Source organism: Idiotropiscis lumnitzeri, chromosome 9, assembly GCF_059441095.1.
Source record: "Idiotropiscis lumnitzeri isolate Australia: NSW breed Sydney's pygmy pipehorse chromosome 9, RoL_Ilum_1.0, whole genome shotgun sequence".
Taxonomy (NCBI): Eukaryota; Metazoa; Chordata; class Actinopteri; order Syngnathiformes; family Syngnathidae; genus Idiotropiscis; species Idiotropiscis lumnitzeri.
This window is the reverse complement of record NC_142399.1, coordinates 197,912-215,320: the sequence shown is the minus strand read 5'-3', so window position 1 is coordinate 215,320 and position 17,409 is coordinate 197,912. Positions and strand designations below refer to the sequence as shown.

Sequence of the window (17,409 nt, the reverse complement as noted above, 5' to 3'; positions counted from 1 at the left end):
TGTGTGTTGACATGCATGGGAACATGTTGCAGTTATTTTGGTCCTCGTGACAGTGAGGATTTCTCCCATCGCCATGACAACTGTCCTTTGCGGCGCAGCCATGTTGAGCGGTTGCCACAGCGATCTGCTCCTTGTCTGTAACCATGGCAACAGCATCAGACGAAGGCAAAGAAGGGAAAGGAAAAAAAAAAAAAAACAGCTCAAAATTCTGGCGTCCTTCTCGTCCTCCTTTTTCCCACAATGCGTTGCTGCATGGGCTCCTCACGCCGTCACTTCCTGTCTGGACGCCAACTTGCGAGCGTGCTGCGGCATGTCTTCCTTCTTCCCACTTTCCTCTTCTTGCTGGGCGGTCCCGTCGCAGAGCAAACGCGAGGACGCGACCTTTAAACTTTTACCGCCGCGCGTCTTCTCCTTGTCGTCCGCTTGCTGTGGCGGCGAGGGGCCGGAGTGCGCCCTCTGCGGGCCACCGTCGTCCTCAAAGAGTCGCGCCTCGAAGGCCGCCAAGTCCTCCTCGCCGGCGGACATCTTGGCGCGTAGCAGCATGGCGTATGTACCGTAACGCGTTTTCTGGGCGGGCAAACACATCAATTACAATTTTGATCATTGATCTTTTTTTTGGATTGCTTTTATGATGGAATTTTTGTAGCATCGATCGTCACGACAATCCTTTGTTGACTTATGCAAATGATGGCACTCAAGCCACGACACTCGACGTCACGCCGAACACGTCCGCGACCTCAAACGTGTCTCGGAAATGACATCATCGACGGTACGTTGCGCTCTGCGATTGCGTGGATGCAAAATGGCCGTTCTGTGTTCATTTGAACAGGCGTGACGCGTAGCCTTTACCTCAAACTCCAAATACTCCCGTCGCGCTTTCCGCTCATCCAACTCGCGACCTTTCACCTTGCGGTCTGGCGCGGCACCAACCAGCTCGTCGAGCTCAGAGGACGCCGCACGGAAGCGAGCCTCGTGAGACGCCGCCTGCTCGTCCTGCCGCAAGAAAAACAAACAAACAAACGGTCAAAACGCCAGCGGCCATGTTTGAAGATTGCGGAAAGTGAGGAAGTGAGGAAGGGACGTCTGCCACATTTAGTTTGGAGCACACGGTGTCATCAGATGGGCCGATACAACAAAACGGGTGCGCCCGCGTGACCTGGGACAGCTTGGTGGTGGAGCCGGGCAGCAGTGGGCGTGCAAAGCGCTTCTGCGAGCCGATGGCCGGCGGGAAGGGCGGCGCCGAGAACATGGCCGCCACCACGTTGATGCGAGTGATCCACGAGCGCATGTCCTCGCACGACCTGACGGGAGAGAGGCGCGCGTCTTAGCGGCCGACAAAAAGTGCCACAACATTTTCCGGGGCCTCGAGAGCACGAGCACGCTCGACGCGACGTATTGAAGGCGTCCGCTTTTGCCGAGCGGCGGCGGCGCGGCTCCCTTACGGCGCCTGCATGAGGAAGACCCTCCAGTCGGCGGTGCGAAGGTAGAAGACGTTGGGCCGCTTGGCGTAGTCGGCGGCCCTCAAGGCCAGCGCGTGATGTAGCGACACGCCGTTCTTCACGTCGTCCTCCGTCAGCCGCCGCTCGGCGCCGTACTCGTCCTGCCGGTGACACATACGCCGCAACGCGTCAGCGCTTCAACACAAAAGACATTCGTCGCCGGCGTGTCTCGCGCCCAGCCCGGCCAACTTTCCGCCTTGATTGGTCGCCAGCCAATCGGGGTGCACAAATAGACAAAGCGTATCCCGACGAACCATTTCGAGTCTCCGCGGCAACGTTCGCGTGCACGTTTTGCAACCGCAGTGTTGACGATTTTCCGACAGAAGTTGTGGACCAATCAAAATCGAGGTCGTTGACTGTAAGATGAAAAGAAAGCGTCGTCGCCGCCGTGATGGGACTGACATTGTTTAACTGACAACGAGCCGAACGTGAAGAGAGTCGCCGCCGCCAAGTTGTTTGTACACTTGCTTCTCATTCATTAAAAAAAAAAAAAAAAAAGGTTGCTGCCGAGTACGTCACCAATTGTGATTTTCTTTCGCCGCGGGAATAAAAGTGAACAAGAATCATTTAAGAAACAAAATGCCATTGAGACGCCAAAAAGAATATTTGGCAATTCACTTGAAAGCAAAAATTGATTTGTGACAATTGCTTCTTTTTGGCTTTTTACCTTTTGCAGGTACAGCACGCGACCCTTCAAGGTGGCATAGAAGGACTTCCAGCCTCGCTTGCCTCGTGCCGCTGCCACACACGCACGCACGCAAAAACAAAGACAGCACTGCACAATGCATAGATTGTTGTTTTCTTTCACCTCATATATCAAAAGGCGGAATGTGCTTCATTGATCAAATCAATTTTTCAACATTTTGATGTTTGTTTTCAAATCAAAACAGGAACGTACTTTTCTTGCCGTCGGCGTCGGCGTGGACTTTGCGCACCAGGAAACCGCTCTTGTACAGTTCGCCGTCAGCCCGCTGGGCCGCAGCCGCCAGGTGGTTGCGGCCCAGCCCCGCTCGCTTCATGGTGTGAGAGGCGGAGTCTGTTCGGCCGTCGGCCAAGTCCGACGTGGACGTCCGCAGCTCCTCCTCGTCGCTGTGGAGAGGCGAGGAAAGAAAAAAACAAAACCCGACAACAATAACATGGAGGAAAACGCCTTCTCCCTCCTTTGCGAGTGTGCGTCCAATGACTGCAGGGTCGTCGTCACGCGAAACTCACATGGTCCACTGGAGTTTGTCGTTCTTGATGGACGCGTACAAAGACTGAAAACAAATCCATAGCAGACAAGTTAGCTTAGCATTAGCCTCAGGGTTCCTCCACTTTTGTGATTTCAAAATTCGCCGAATGATTGTAGACGTGAAAATTCAATTCCATTCTCGTGTAAGAACCCCGTTGCGCACACGTTAGCTAGCAAACGGCAAATGAAGCTTCCCAGAACGACCACAATGACGCAATCACCAGCGCAGTGCGCTAGTGTGAAGCACATCTGCCTCACAGTTGACAAATTTAGGGTTGAAAATATGGAACTTCCTGTGTGTAACTTTCCATGCTAGCTAGCTCGAGCAAGCTGGTCCTCTCGCTCAGGTGGCCTTTTTACGCTCACGTTCGCTTCATCATTGGATGGAGATTGCAGACGCGCACTTGTTTGGCGACCAGTGCATTGTGTGCCTTGTGATTGGCTGGCGGGCGAGCGGCGCTCTTCCTGTTCTACCTTCTCCTTCTTGCTGTCATGCTTGTGCTTCTTATTCTTGTTCTTGTTCTTTCGCTTGTGATTGGCGTTCCTGGGCGCCTCCTCCTGCGTCTGTCCCAGCAAATCGGGAAAGGCGAGCGGCTTGAGCGAGCGAGACCGCGGCGTCCTGGAGCGCCGGAACGATTGCGGGTCTCGGGAATCGCGAGCGCTGCGCACTGAACCCAACGAGCGCGAACGTAGACGGGTCGCCGACTGGATGCTGTTGACGCCGATCATGTCGCTTTAGCCCAAAAAAAATACAAAATAAAAGAATAATAATATTTTAACGGAGGCTGACTGCAATAAAGTTTGACCAAGACGTCTTCAGTTCGGAAGTTTCACACAGAAAACGGTGACAAGATGCCAGTGGCGGCGTTTTGGCCACTGCTTCTTTTGTCGCCCTCTGGTGGTGGCAGGAAAACAGCACCCTGAGGCGATCACAGAACCGTGTTGCCCTCTCGTGGGCGTCAGATGGCAGCGGCGCCCTCTGGTGGTGGGACCACACTGGGGCTTCTTCTTGAAGGCAGGAAGCAGATGGTGAGGTGGGCGTGGTCACATGTGGCGTGGTCACATGTCGTTGGCCACGCCACAGCTGCAGACCATTCAATCGTTGTCGAAAATGGCCGATGTTGGTCTGGATGTGGACTCAAGTTCTTCCTTCCTTCGTCATGTCTTCCTCCTGCAGGAAAATGCTCTTCCTCTTCCTCTGGCGCTGTGACTCCTGTGACGAGAAGAGACCTCGCTCGCGCTCTCTCTCTCTCTCCTTCTCACTCGAGATCCTCACTGCTTTGCTCTTTCTCACTGCGCATTTTCCCTCAACAGCTGCGGCCAATCACGACTCAGGAAGGGCAGCCGTGGCCCGCCTCCTCGGCTGTCAATAATGCAGGACGTGTTGGGTAAGTCACTGGAAGTGCAAAGTGTTGCAGGGAAGGAGGGGGAGAGGGCGGGGGCATCGTCGTGGCAGGCGTTCCTAATCTTTTGCCTCTTGAGTCGGTCACAATATTAGGAACACGCTGCTCAAGACTAACACTTGTTTGTTGCAAATACTCAAGCTAAAGATAATGACTTGCCTTCCTTCTGACACACGCACGCACACGCACACGCAAATCCAGGTGCGTGCGTGTCATTACCATTGCTGCGCTGTGATTGGATGACAGAGTGAGAGTGTTTTTACCTTCAGCATATCTTTGGGAAAATCTTTTCCATTGTTCAGACCTTCCAGGTTGGAGATGAACTGGTTGCAGGACATCCTCTTGCCAACATTCTGCAAACGCGCACGCGCACACACAAGTAAGGACACTTATCAACAATTCGCTACAAGCACCAGCTGTCAGTCACACTCACGTTTCCATGGAGATCAACGTTCAACAGCATCAGTGCACAAGTCAGCGTGTGGACGCTGTCTGAGAGAAGACGGTAACAAAAACTACATGAGGTGTGCGCCTGTGCGTGTGCGTGTGCATACGTGGTGGTGCGCACCTTGGGCGGCGCGGCTGCAAGGGTTACACGCCACGTATCTTCTGGAAAAGTGAGCAAGGACGCGCTCTCGCTCTTGAGTTTCGCCCGTCAGCGTGAACTTGCTCAGGAAGGTTCTGGAAGGAAAATCATGACATCATCAGATGGCGCCGCGCCGCTGTACGTGTGCATGATGTCGTGCGTGACGATGACGTCGTTGCTGGTTCACTTCCTTTTTGTCACCACGCTCGTAACTCAAAAGGCAATTTCAAATCGGCTCTGGCCGCTGACAAGAATGCAAATCGGGTGAATCCAGTCCACAAAAAAATAACCACCTTTGTAGTTTATAAAAACAGAGTTCTAACAACATTAAATAGAATGAAAAGGAATTTTGTCAGACTGCATGAATTTAATGCCACCTTGGCCACCAGGGGGCAGTAGACAACAGACAAAGGATCTTCTGTCCTAGAGACATCTCTCGCTAGTATTAGTCGTTCGCTGGAGAGGCTAAAGAATAGATGAGTGATTATTGGCCTACATGTGCAGCACAGGTTGAGTTCGATGGATTACTTACAAGACCAAAGTGGTGCAACAATGATGTTAGCATTAGCATTAAGCTAGTGAATTGAATGGAAGATTTGTGGTTGTTTTAAATTCACAACTTTTTTTGTTTAGCTTTAGCGTCAACTTCAGCTAGAAGTGGCAAAAGACCACCTTTCGAACAACCGTTCACTAATTGCCAAGTGACTTGAATTGACTCTGTCCACCGTACAGTGATTGTCTGCGCTTGCAAGTCAAAGCAAAAAAAAAAAAAAAAAGTCAAATGGGAGCTTGTTTTTCAGAGCACTCCAACATCGACTCACTTGTTATTGAAGGCACCGGTGCGTCGATCGAGGTTTCAAAGTCATTATTTGTTGCGCTCCACATCGTCCTTATGTCGGCGCTTGTGGTCGCTTTTTTTAATGACGTCAACACGTTAATTTGATTTTCAACTCCTTTGGAAATGAGAGGCCGCTAAATTGTTGATTTCATTTAATTGTTTATTTTAAAAGGGGGACTGACCATCTAATTTCTCAAGTTTTGTTAAAAGTGAAGACAATTTGCAAGGGCCACATCAAATGATGTAGTGGGCCAGATCTGGCCCCCGGGCCGCGAGTTGAAACCTGTGACGGTTGCCAACCTGAGTGCTTGGTCGAGGGTGAGACCGTTGAAGTCAAAGTTGCTGAGATATTCTTTCGCCACCATCTGACTGAACTCGTTACTGCCAAAACATGAATGCAGGCGTGTTACATAATACATGCGCTCGCTCGCTCGCACGCACGCACACGCATGCAAGCACACTGACTTTTTGATGAGGTGTGAAGACACGTCAGACTTGCGGAAGCCTTGCAGGTGATGGAGGTGCTTGGCCAGGCGTTTAGCGGCTTGCGGGTCGGCCTTGGTGCCGTTGGCCAGCGCGTTGCCGGCGTCGCCGCGCGCCATTCGCTGCGCCACGTCGGGCTGCGGGTGCAGCAGCTCGGGAGGCCATTTGGCCGCACGCTCCCTGAAAGCAAGAAAGAACCCTTTCACTCAGGTTTTTGAGTGGTAGTGGTGGTGTTCTTCTTCTTCAAACTGTCTTTGAAGTGTGTGTGTGAGAGTGTCAATGTGGTTGCCATGGCAACACAGTGTGAATGTCACACATTCACAAAGGACGTGAGAATGCGATGACGCAGAGGCCACTGCGGCTTTACATGATGGTCAATCTGTCTTTCCATTGGCCAACGTGAGTCAAGTGAGGCCGGCCCACTAACTGAGGTCGGGCGACAGGTTATGTTCCCTTGCGCCCACGTCATACAGGAAGTTGACATGGGCGAGTCCGCCAAAGCTTTTCTTGTCGGCACAACACAGAAAATACAGGCGCTTTCCTCATATTATCCAGCAGGACGCGCCGGCCGCCATGTTGGCGTGATGCCACGTCATAAAGCACCACATCAAAACCGCTTCACAACACAAAATGCAACATGGCTCCTCCTACTGGTCGCTGTCACATGACTGCGTTCCCACTGCGCTGCTTGAGTGTGCACGCACACGCACTCAAACACGCACGGACAGCTTCAGGTTTGCCGGTCGGAGTACATCCTTCATTACAACGGGTGATCTCATGCAACAAGTAGACAAAGTACAGCAGACAGACCAAAAGACGACCAACACGCCAGCGGCACCAAAAAGGCGAGAGCCGAGCGTGAACATTAAAAAGTGCGAGCGCTTCATCATCTGACCTGCACAAAATGGGCGGGGCGTCCTCCATAGCCACGCCCCCCCAGCACAGCAGGAAGTGCACCATGTCAACATGGCCAACGATACGGCTGTCCTTTGACGTCATCCGTCTCCATGGTAACGGCGGCCATCACAACAGCTTCTTCTTCTTGCTTTTGTACTTTTTCATTCCGTTCTTCTTATCCTTGAACTTTTCTTGTCCTTCTGGTCCTCCCGGCCATTCTGGCGCGAGGCTCGTTCTTCTCGTGGTCAGTGGGAGGGGCCGACTGAACTTCCCGTCCGGTGGCTTACGGGAAGTTGTCTTCTTGCTGACGTTTGCCGAGCATTGCGCTGTGCGTGTCACAAAAGAACCAACGTAGGGAAGTCGTCCGTCTGGAATTTCCTCCTCAAGTTCATCTTTCTGCAGGGGGCGTGGCTTTCAACTTGCGCAATCTGCCTGAGACAGGCGGTTGGCATCCGGCCAATCAGGACGGAGCATCGTCACAAACTTTATCTCACGCTCCTTTCATTTGGACTCATTCCAAATTTTCTGGTCGCGGAAGATGCACTCAAACGCGTTTGAGATCTGGTGCCACCTGCTGGTGCAGCTCTCTTACTGTAGCAGGTTTGAGGATGACGTCATTGTTGGAATTCCTCCGACAAAATGAAAGCCATTTTTTTTTTTTTTTTTTTTTTGCACTGGAGCTGCGTCACACGCGAGGCGTCCTCGGCCTCCGAGCTCCACGCGAGACCGATCGTGTTCGAGACTCACCTGGCGGTTGTGTGGAGCGAATTGCCTTTGAGGATGGAGAGCCGCTCCGGCTCTTTTGCTGATCCGCTCCGGAGCGGCGCAGAGCGGGCGTCCTCTGAGCGTCCGCGCAAGGAAACTTCCGAACGAGTCAAAGGGGCGAAGCTCAGCTGGAGGATGTTCTTGGCACTCTCGCAGATCTGACTCTGCACGCACAAACACACGGCAGTCTTCTTCACTGACAGCCACAAACGTTTGCCACAAAGAACCAAGAGCCTAGGGCTGGGCGATATGACCTCAAATCAATATCGCGAGAAATTGAGAAATTTTACCTTGATAACGATAAATGCACGATAGATTCCCCCCCCTGGACTAAAATCTAAATAAATGCAGGAAATGCATATTGACTGTTTTTTTTTAATTGACCAACTGGTACACTTTACTTTCAATGAAAAATAAAAGTACAAAAATCATTTGTATAAACATTCCAAATAGCTTGTTTTGCATGACTTGAACAATGTCACAAAGAAAAAGGGTACCTCTTGCAAAATCTTTTTCTGCAAATAGATTGCGCCAAGATGCTGTCATGATGTAAATCATGGCAAATAAAAAAAACGCTAAATAAAATGAAAGAAAATGTCAATGCAAGCCAAATAAACGCGTGTGCATCATCGGGGAAAATGTGCCGTCTCGAGTACTCTGGTGCGCAGGCGCCACTTGTCGTCTATGTAATGCACAGTCAGGCTCAATCAGGGATCCATGTTGCGACCCGACCACAAGTCGGATGTAGATGCAAAATGCTCGACATGTCTAAGCTCCCGGCCCGATGTAGTCCATATCGGGAAATACGGCTTTCATGAAGCGTTTAAATCCTGTGCGCGCCACTGGAACTTGAGGAGCTTTATCTTTAGCTTTGTGCTCGGCTATCGCGTCCACCTCTGAGACATTCTCTCGTTTGGTGTCGCCTCCGTTAATGGGCTGTTGTCACTTGTCCAACCTTGCTCCTCACTCTGAACTTTCAGCACAGCATGGTTGTGTTGTGGGTGGTGAAAAAGCTTCTGGATTTGAATCCCAGCTACGACAGCGACGTCTGTTTTCTTTCTCAGGCAGACTGGTAGAGTCACGTGACTAGAGGCGCTGTTGTGGTCTTAAAGGGGCATGAACATTGCCGCAGACAGAAAAGCCTTTTCTTTTTTTTTAACACCGAATTTACCGACATGGGCAAAATGATTTCGGTCATTGCAATAAATTTCGGTAACGGTAAATTTTCGGTTTATCGCCCAGCCCTACAACAGCCACAGTCAAACTGCAGTTAGATTAAAAACAAAACAAGCAAAAAAAAAAAAAAAAACAACAGTCACAAACAGTCAGAAACCAACATCAGTCGATGGGAATCAACAGTTACCATCGGAAACAAAAAAAACACAAAGAATCTTGGGGAAAAAAACGAGACAAATAAAGAAAGAAAAGACAAGAACACAACAAGTCACCAAAAAACAACGGGGTCAAACAGCCACAACAATCAGAAAGAAAAAAAAAAAAAAACTTTCAAAGAGGCCAGAAAACAAACACGCAACAAAGAAGCGAGTCGCAAACAACAGTCGGAAAAAGCAAGAGTGGCCAAGCGGCGGCAAAGCGTGGCCCTACCTGGATTTCCGGTGTCAGCGTGGGCAGGTCAAAGGTGAAGACGGACGTGGATCCCGAGGTGAGCAGGTCCACGCTGTCCAGGCTGCTGTACGAGGTCCCTTTGGCCCGGTGGCTCTCCACGATGCTTTCAAAATGGCGGCTGAAAGAATCCAGGTGGCCGTCGGCCGTCTGCCCGGCGCCGTTCGCGTCCGACGTCCTGCACAGGAAGACGACGTCAGCATCGGCTGGCTCGGCCGGCCGCGCCTCTTCCGAAGCATCCCGCCCTCCCCGCCACATCTGCCGGACAATTTTCTTTTTCAGGACGTGCTTTGCTCGCTCTCTTCCGTCTCACACTTGCCCCGCTTTTTGTTTTTCTTGTTCTCGCCTCGCAAAATTGCTCCGAAATCTTTTCTTTCCAAAATGGATGACTTTTTTTTCTTTCTGGGATGGTTTGCTCTTTATAGGATTCTCCACGTTCAACGTTCTTCTGCTCTTGCATCTTCAATCACCTCCGTCTCAGGCCTTCCAATGATCTCTTGGGACCTTCAAGCATCGGTTGATTCTTGATCTCGTTTCTAATATTTCGACTTTGTTGTCAACCGTCCACGAATTCTGGATTGTTTTTTCCCTCCGATCCCGCATCCTCCGTCAGCTGTTTTTTGTGACGGTTTTGACCAGGCGTCCTCAACCCTGTTCCTGGAGGGCCGGCCGGTGTCCAGCAGGTTTTCCAACTCTCTCTTCAAATGATCAGATCATCAGCAGGCTCTACGATCCTTCAGGTGTGTTGGAAAACGGAGGAACAGGACTGAAGATGCCAATTTTTCTCTGTTTTTTTTTTTCGATTCTTTTTCTTCATCGCAGCAATTCGGCAAGGGGTGGCGGTTTGCCCCAAGCAGACTGACGCTTCCTTCCCTGTCGGCCTTCACCTCGCTCAGGTGACCAACGCGGCGGGCCGCTCGTCGCGATGGGCGTGTCGGCCCAACGCGAAACGGGCCGTTTCTTGCGTCGCGCTCGCTGTTCTACCTGGGCTACTCGGTGACGTCATCTAGCGACGGATGACGATGACGCGGCATCGGGAGCAACTTCGGATTTTGTATCTCGCTCGGACATGATCACACTGGCCGGGGATCGAACCCGACTGCGACGCAAACTCATTTTGGAACATCATTGCGCTCACATAATTGCAATGTCAGCGGCTTCCGGAAGAAATATTGAACAAATCAATTCCGAATAACAGCGCGTTGTTTAAAGCTCCTCCCACTCTCCTTCCTTTTCGCAATTTGCGGTGAACCGCTAAAGAGAATCATGGTGCCGTCATACGTCACGGCACATATTTGGCGATCCAGAGGGCATCCTCGTTCAAAATCCGTTGAGGGCACAACATCGTCAACTTTGGCGACACGCAGTCGCCCTTTTTCCTGACGGTTAGTTTGCGGCCACGTTTTAAGAAAGCAAATCGGACAAAGAGAGAGCGTGGTCGTGACAATCGGTACATTTTGCGGCGCCGACATCCCAGACATTGGTCTGAAAACGTGTTGTCGGAAAGATCTCTCGCGTGTTGCGCGTGTGCAACGGCAATTTGAGAAGTTAAAGGTTGAGAGTCGCGAGGTCAAAGTTGGTGCGAAAACCTGATATGACCTCTCACCCCTTCAGCGACAGACCGAAGCCTTTGTCGGGGTGGGTGGCGGCCTTCTGCCGCTCGCTGGCCCGGCCCACCATGCCGTCCTCCTCCTCCGTCGCCGCCGCCACTCCCTCGCTCGAGCGCAACCCCGGGAAAGCGTCGTCAGGATCCTCCTCAGCCGCCTCCGCTCGCATCACCTGTGGCAACACAAATGATTCGTGTCGCCATCATTACAAGACGGAAGCGATCAATCTCACTTTTGTCACCGTCATTGATTGATTTGTGAAGTCGGAAGTGATCCTCCTTCAGTGGCGAGTGATCAATATTTGCCGTCACCGCGGAAGCCGCCAACGACACAATCGGAATCTCGAGGAGATCGCACGCAACTCGTGTGTTGACCCCAAAAAGGGAGTCACAGGCGCTCCTTTACTTACGCGGCACTCCACCTACGCCGAGTCTCGGCTGCCATTTCGTCGCCGGCCTCATTGCGATCGTCATCAAAAGGTCGGAGTAGAAAAGCGAGACGGCGGCGAAGAGTGGCTCTTTTTTGGGGATTTCATGATTTCGGGGTATTAAATCGTTAATTCCGATTGGCGCGGCACTTGAGGTCACAACGCCAGCGTTGGAGCGGACTTCAAACTCGGCCGTTCAAATTCCATAAACGCAGTCGACTACCACTCTAATGGCAACGATATTCCAAAAGTGGACGACGTGACGTCACCTCGTCGAGGTCAGTTTCTCGGTAGCAGCGCAGCGGTACGTGGTCCAGATCCGTCTCAGAGTACTTGACGCTGCGCCGGAGCACGGCCGTCTTGGGGGCCGAGTGGTCCGGGAGGTCGGAGGCGAGCAGCTCCACCTCGATCTGACGGACCTTGTGGGGATGAGATGACCTTTGACCCCGGACGCCCCTCCCACCCCGCCTCTGTTCGGCGGGCTTGGCAGGGGCGGGGCTCGGCGGGGTCGCAGCCGGCTGAGGGACACCTGAATTCAAGACCAAAACCAGCGCAGATGAAATGTGAGACATGTTGCAGGTTTCATGACAATCTGATGTCTAGAGCGCATTTCATGACAGCTGGAATAAGTTGCGTATGAAAATTGCATGCGACATATTTGACTTGGATTTGCAGTCGCCGGTGCTAGCTAGCAATGGCACTGCTGAGCTCGAGCTAATTGGCTCAAAAGCTTTCAAGCTTCATAAGTGTAACTTCAACAACAGCACGATGCTATGACATGCAAAAACATGATGCAAATTAGGCAGTGTGTGTGTGTGTGCGAGAGAGATTTTTTTTCTTCTTCTGCACCTTTATTGCTGCAGATTTCCTGGCGCTGTGCTCCAAAAAGGAAGTTCCACTTGGCTTGGGCGATTTTCTGTGACCTTGAAGACGAACTTCCGCCTGACTGAAAATATTCAACATGGTGCAGTTAAACTACAGCAAGTCTATGAAAACAAGCGTTTGCTCAAACCTAAAATTGGATGTGTTTTTGTTGTTGCACTAAAAGCATGAAAAAGTCAACATGGCAGACATTAGCTTTGCTAGCGAGCTAGCACTGAGGTCAAAGGTGAGCAAACCCCGACCTGGATCCCGGAGGTGGACTGGCTCCAGGTTTCAGGGGACACGTTTCCTTCTCCCAAGCTTCCCGTCCACGCGCTGGCGCTGTGGGAGGGCGTCCCCGCAACCGTGTTGAGACCCTCAACGTTCTCTTGCCGAGTCCCAGGCAACCGCGCTAGCAGTCTGCGTTGATCCGGTCCGGCTTGGTCTTCTGCCTGCCTCCTGAAACTCTCGTCGTTGAGTCTTGAAGCAAAGCGTCTGGACTTTTCAGGACAGACTTGCAGCCTGTCTTGGACTGGACTGGTCTTCCTGAGCTCCTGCTGTGAGGAGGGTGAAGCCGCTCCTATTTGCCGGGAGGGGAGTCGACTGGAGGTTCCGGGGCTGTGTGAGCGATGGCGGTGCCTGCTCTCCCAGCATGAAGGTCTGTAGTCTTCATTTGAATTCTGCTCCCGGCGTGGGCTTAAGCCAGGCGAAGGAGGCGAGCTGCGTCCTTTCCTGGTCAAGACAGGTGAGACGCTTTGAGGTTGCACAAGTCTGGATTTGTCTGGCTTCGCTTTGTTTTCCTGCAGCGGCTCTAAGGAGACGTCCTCACAAAGACCGGAATGCCGTTGGGCTTTTCTGACCAACGACTCTCCCATACTTGGACTGAGGGACCTCAAAGACTCGGTTGGGGAAGGCGTTGGTGAGGGAGTTTGCTGTCCCCCAAGAATGTCAGCATTGGACAAGGGGGAGGAGCTTCTCAGGTTGCTCACAAGAGCGGCTCTGCTGCTTGGGAAATCATGTTGGATATGTGTGTGCCGGCCAGCGGGTAAAGGTGCTTGAAAACTGCCGGAAAGTCGGGGACTATCTTCCCCCAACCATGAGAGAGGGCTGTGACAAAGACGCCCTGACGTCCGAGCTGCCGAGTGGGACGGGAAGCCAGTGTGAGCGGATAGCTGATTGGAGGCGGGGCTTCTCCGCAATCCCTTGGAAGAGTTCTGACAGACTCCCCTGTCGAGGTCTCTGAGCTGAGCGTCGGGTGGCAAAGTGAGGGTACCGTGGGGCGGGACGGGCGAGCCCGCCCACGAGCGGCAGGTAGGCGACCTGTGGTGTCGTGGCAAAGTCGGGTTGTAGTTGTCGTTGCGGCGACTCGCGAAGCGCCGCCTCAATTCCGGAGAGCCGAACTCCTCCAAGGCTCGGTGGGTGGCATCTCGAGCCACCGCATCTCGGTGCAAGAAAGGAGAGCCGAGATGGGTGGAAGGACGATGGTGAACGGGGCACAGTACAGCCCGTCTGGCCGGACTGCGGGATCCTAACGGGTCACTCCATCGCTTCCTGAGGTGGGTGGGCAAAAAGCGCTCATCCCTATCGGACTCGTTTTGGCACAGAGAAGGGCGACGGCCACCCATCATATGAACATTGGCTTTCTCAACGTAGCCGAAGGTCACCACGGACGTCCTCCGCTCCTGATCGCCTAAGCACTGGCGGCGGTGGCCAGTTGGTGTCGAAGGTGCAGTCATGCGCCCAAACGCTGGCGGAGGCTCGCCAAGCTTCCGCCTTTGATAGGGGGACGCGTCCGGCGACGGCGCGAGACTTGCTGAGTACTGATGTCCCGGACGGGTGGTTGAGCATGAAAGGACCTGAAGTAAGTCCTCAAAGGTGTTGGGTAACATGTCCTCCTGCCGGAAGTAAGCAGAGGAATCCACGCCTTCCGGGTTTTGGCCCAGGGGACTGGCCGAGCGCCTGGAGGACGAGCTGGAAGGAGACGAGCTGTGCCGCCCACCCGGCGTTCTGTACTGGCTGCGCGAGGAATAGTCCGGACTTCGGTTGGGGCTGGACAGGGCGGAGCTCCTTTGGGAATGAGGGAGAACATCTGAGCACTGGAGGATCACGTGACCCCTCGCATCATTTCCACAAAGCCTTTCTTCTTCCTCACCCGCCGATCGCACCTCAACATACAAGTGCAGCACTTTCCCCGACTGCGACATTTTAACAACTCCAACGTTCCTTTTTCCGAAGGCCTTCAACTGAACTTTCTGGAACTTCAGGTCTACAATTAAATGCTAAAGGCTTGGAAGAGTGACACGTGGGCACCGGTCATGTTCTCTTGTCATTTTGTCAAGCTACAGAGGAAGGAGAAGAAGAAGAAGAAACGTTCTTGTTAGATTGGAAAGGACGACATCTCAAAATGACACATCAGTTCTTCTTGCATTGATCATCAAATCTAATCAAAGCTTTGCAACAGGCGCCAGGCTGGCAACGCTTGCAGGAGGAAAAGATTAACACAGCGTTAAAAAGTCAATTTGGCACTCGAGTCACGCATTTCATTAAAAAGCCGCTGAAGTCCCGCCCACCCGGCTGACATCACCTGCCAATCAATGATCAAAGAGATTCAGCACCAGTCAGAAGCGACACAAGCGTTTGTTGGACGGCGCTGATTAACTAAAAAAGTGACCGACTGCACGTCAACATAGCCTTCCACGCTCAACTCACGTACACACACACGTGCGTGCACCCCTACACACACACACAAACACACACACAATGTCAATTTGATTTGTGATTAATTTCAAGACATTTTAATCCACCAATGATATCCAGACTTACTGACTGCAAGTGAACGTATCCTTGAACTCTGAACTCACTTCACTTACACACACAGACACATGCGCACACGCACACTCACATACACGCGCACACAGATAAGAAGACGCTTAGTGCGACTTTTCCGGAACACAAATAGAAGGCTAATAGGATTCCCTCTCACAAATTCTCTCGCACACTTACGCAAACACACACACACATATATATATACACACACACACCCCCACGCACACCCCCCCCCCCACACACACACACACACACACGCATACACGAACATGCACACGAGGTAGTAGTAATGTTGCCACAAGTGTAGCTGTTAGCTTACCTGTGTGTCCTCTGGTGTCATGTCCTCTGCGTTGCCGTGGCAACGCGGAGGCTCTTCCTCATCTCTTACTTGTTGTGTTCTCATACGGCCCCGCCTCTTTCGCTCATATCAATCAGCCTGACTCCGCCTCTTTTCTTCTGGGCCGCCTGACAACCAATCGCGTGGCTCACGGCAGCCGGTGCCAACAGACGCCGCAAGGCGGCTTAGTGGCCGGCGTGCGGGTGTGAGGGGGAGGTAACGGGAAGATGAACACACCTGAACTCAAATGGCCAATGGCCAGACCCCCAACTGTCACGTCCCACTGCTCGCGTCCCGCACATAGTTTGCCGTGTCCCTTCGCAAGGCGGGGCCATTGTCTCAACCAATAACTGAAGAGCAGCAACAAATACTGGAGTTGCGTCCAGGGGCTACAGGACTTCACAGACTTCAGCCCCCATTTTCCAGCACGCTGGAGGTGTGATTCGCATCTCGCCTCCCACTTTCCCGTGTGCAGTTTGTGCGATCTCCTGGTGCAGGATTTGGGGTTTTCCAGCTACTCACACACATTCCCAAAACATCTATGGTAGCTTCGTTGATAACTTGGAAACAGTCCAATGACGATTAGAGCTATAAAAAAAGAAGAAAAAAAAAAAGCACCATTCAAAACTGTCATCATCTTTCATGCTAGCTTGACCACGTCACTCACATTTCAGGAGTGACGGGGTCACTCATGAGGTCATCATGCAGCTTCTCGATTGCTCCAAACGAGGTGCTCCAAAATCAGTCCCTAAAATAGGTTCTTCCAGAGCCACACCGTGTCCAGACCAGTTTGAGATCAGTTCTAGACCAGTTCCAGGATGGATCTATCTCATTTCCGCATTAGTTCAGGGAGGTGACATCCAAGAAATGTGTCAGGAATTGCAGACAGCTGAAGTGAAAGTAAAACTTGGGCGTTTGCTGTCGTTGTCGGAGGTCATTCAAGTTCATTTCAAGATCAAACTGAGCAAAGTTTTTTATTATTGTTGATGATGTTCTCCTATTTAAGTAAAAGCAACACATCATGCGCTGTTAAAAGGAGCGTGGCCGCTGACGTCCTCAAATGACTTTTCTTCTTTTTTCCTAATCAACGAAAAAATTTTCTTCTACGGCTGCTTTGACACCAACTCCTTTCTCGTCTCAATCGCAACAAACATCTCTTTTTGTCTCAGAAGATTCGCGTCAACGTTCTCGGACTCAATGCGTCCAATTTCAGTTTCATCATCACGTCAATCGTCAAGTGTGTTCAATTCACTCCGACTGGGGCGACCTCGATGACGTCACATCAAGTTCACCTCAACTCGGAAGGGTTCACGTTGAGCAAGTCCAAATTACAGCAGATATTCGATGAGAACGTGCGACAAACAGAGCAGGACCAAAATTAAGAAACATGACCAACTTCAACCACAACACTACAACAAGTCCAATTGACGACAAATGCTCCAAAGTTGATGAGAACATGGCCAACGTCAACTCGAATGAAGCGTCTGTCCGAACGAAAGTGGGAACAAGTCCAAAAGGCAAAATGCAAATTGCAGCAAAAGAAGACTTCGGAGCAAAGCATCTCAACAATCTGAAGAAGTCTTGGCAGACTCACCTCGAACCTCGAGTCGTGGTGGTTTTGGTGGGGGCGTAAAAGAGGGGCAACCGGTCCCGGTCACAACTTCGAAGCAGCTCGCCGCGGTTCGGTTCCGTTCCGTTAGGCGGCAAAGTTATGTTGTTAGTTGACGTTCTTCTCCACGGTGACTCCGACTTCCGCGGCCGACGCGTGACGACACAGTGACGTGAGACGTAACTCTCCTCTCATGCTGCCTTCGACGAAAGTGGGAAGACAGTCCGATTTCCCACTTTCGTCGAAGGCAGCATAAGTATTGGAAAAAAAATAGAGAAAATATTTTGGATTAAAAAATTGACGACTGCGTTTGTTTTTAATTTTTGAACCGGATAGTAAAACAACAGCAACAACGTTATTATTTCATACTTGATTTATTCGTACACACAAAACAAAACCGTTTAAAATTGATTCGTC

The 17,409-nt window shown here is 51.6% G+C and overlaps 1 protein-coding gene across 4 annotated transcripts; it reads right to left on the bottom strand.

Moving 5' to 3' along the window:
- Window position 1: 1 nt before the first annotated feature.
- LOC148329698 (PH and SEC7 domain-containing protein 1-like) lies at window positions 2-17,165 on the bottom strand. Of its 4 annotated transcripts, none has more exons than XM_088304393.1 (20): window positions 16,978-17,165; window positions 15,366-15,971; window positions 12,484-14,559; window positions 12,209-12,305; window positions 11,629-11,888; window positions 10,932-11,104; window positions 9,308-9,503; window positions 7,685-7,866; window positions 6,023-6,220; window positions 5,858-5,938; window positions 4,702-4,814; window positions 4,567-4,625; window positions 4,397-4,486; window positions 2,712-2,755; window positions 2,398-2,588; window positions 2,167-2,237; window positions 1,443-1,600; window positions 1,091-1,301; window positions 850-993; window positions 2-567 (listed from the first exon to the last, which is right to left on the bottom strand). In XM_088304393.1, exons 3-20 carry the CDS (start codon window positions 14,422-14,424, stop codon window positions 262-264), a joined length of 4,515 nt encoding a protein of 1,504 aa, XP_088160519.1. In that variant the 5' UTR covers window positions 14,425-14,559; window positions 15,366-15,971; window positions 16,978-17,165; the 3' UTR covers window positions 2-261. The 4 variants fall into 4 exon arrangements, with proteins under 4 accessions (XP_088160519.1, XP_088160518.1, XP_088160521.1 ...); XM_088304392.1 differs by lacking the exon at window positions 16,978-17,165 and adding an exon at window positions 16,051-16,085; XM_088304395.1 differs by lacking the exon at window positions 16,978-17,165 and adding an exon at window positions 16,051-16,085 and having other exon boundaries at window positions 1,157-1,301.
- Window positions 17,166-17,409: the final 244 nt, after the last annotated feature.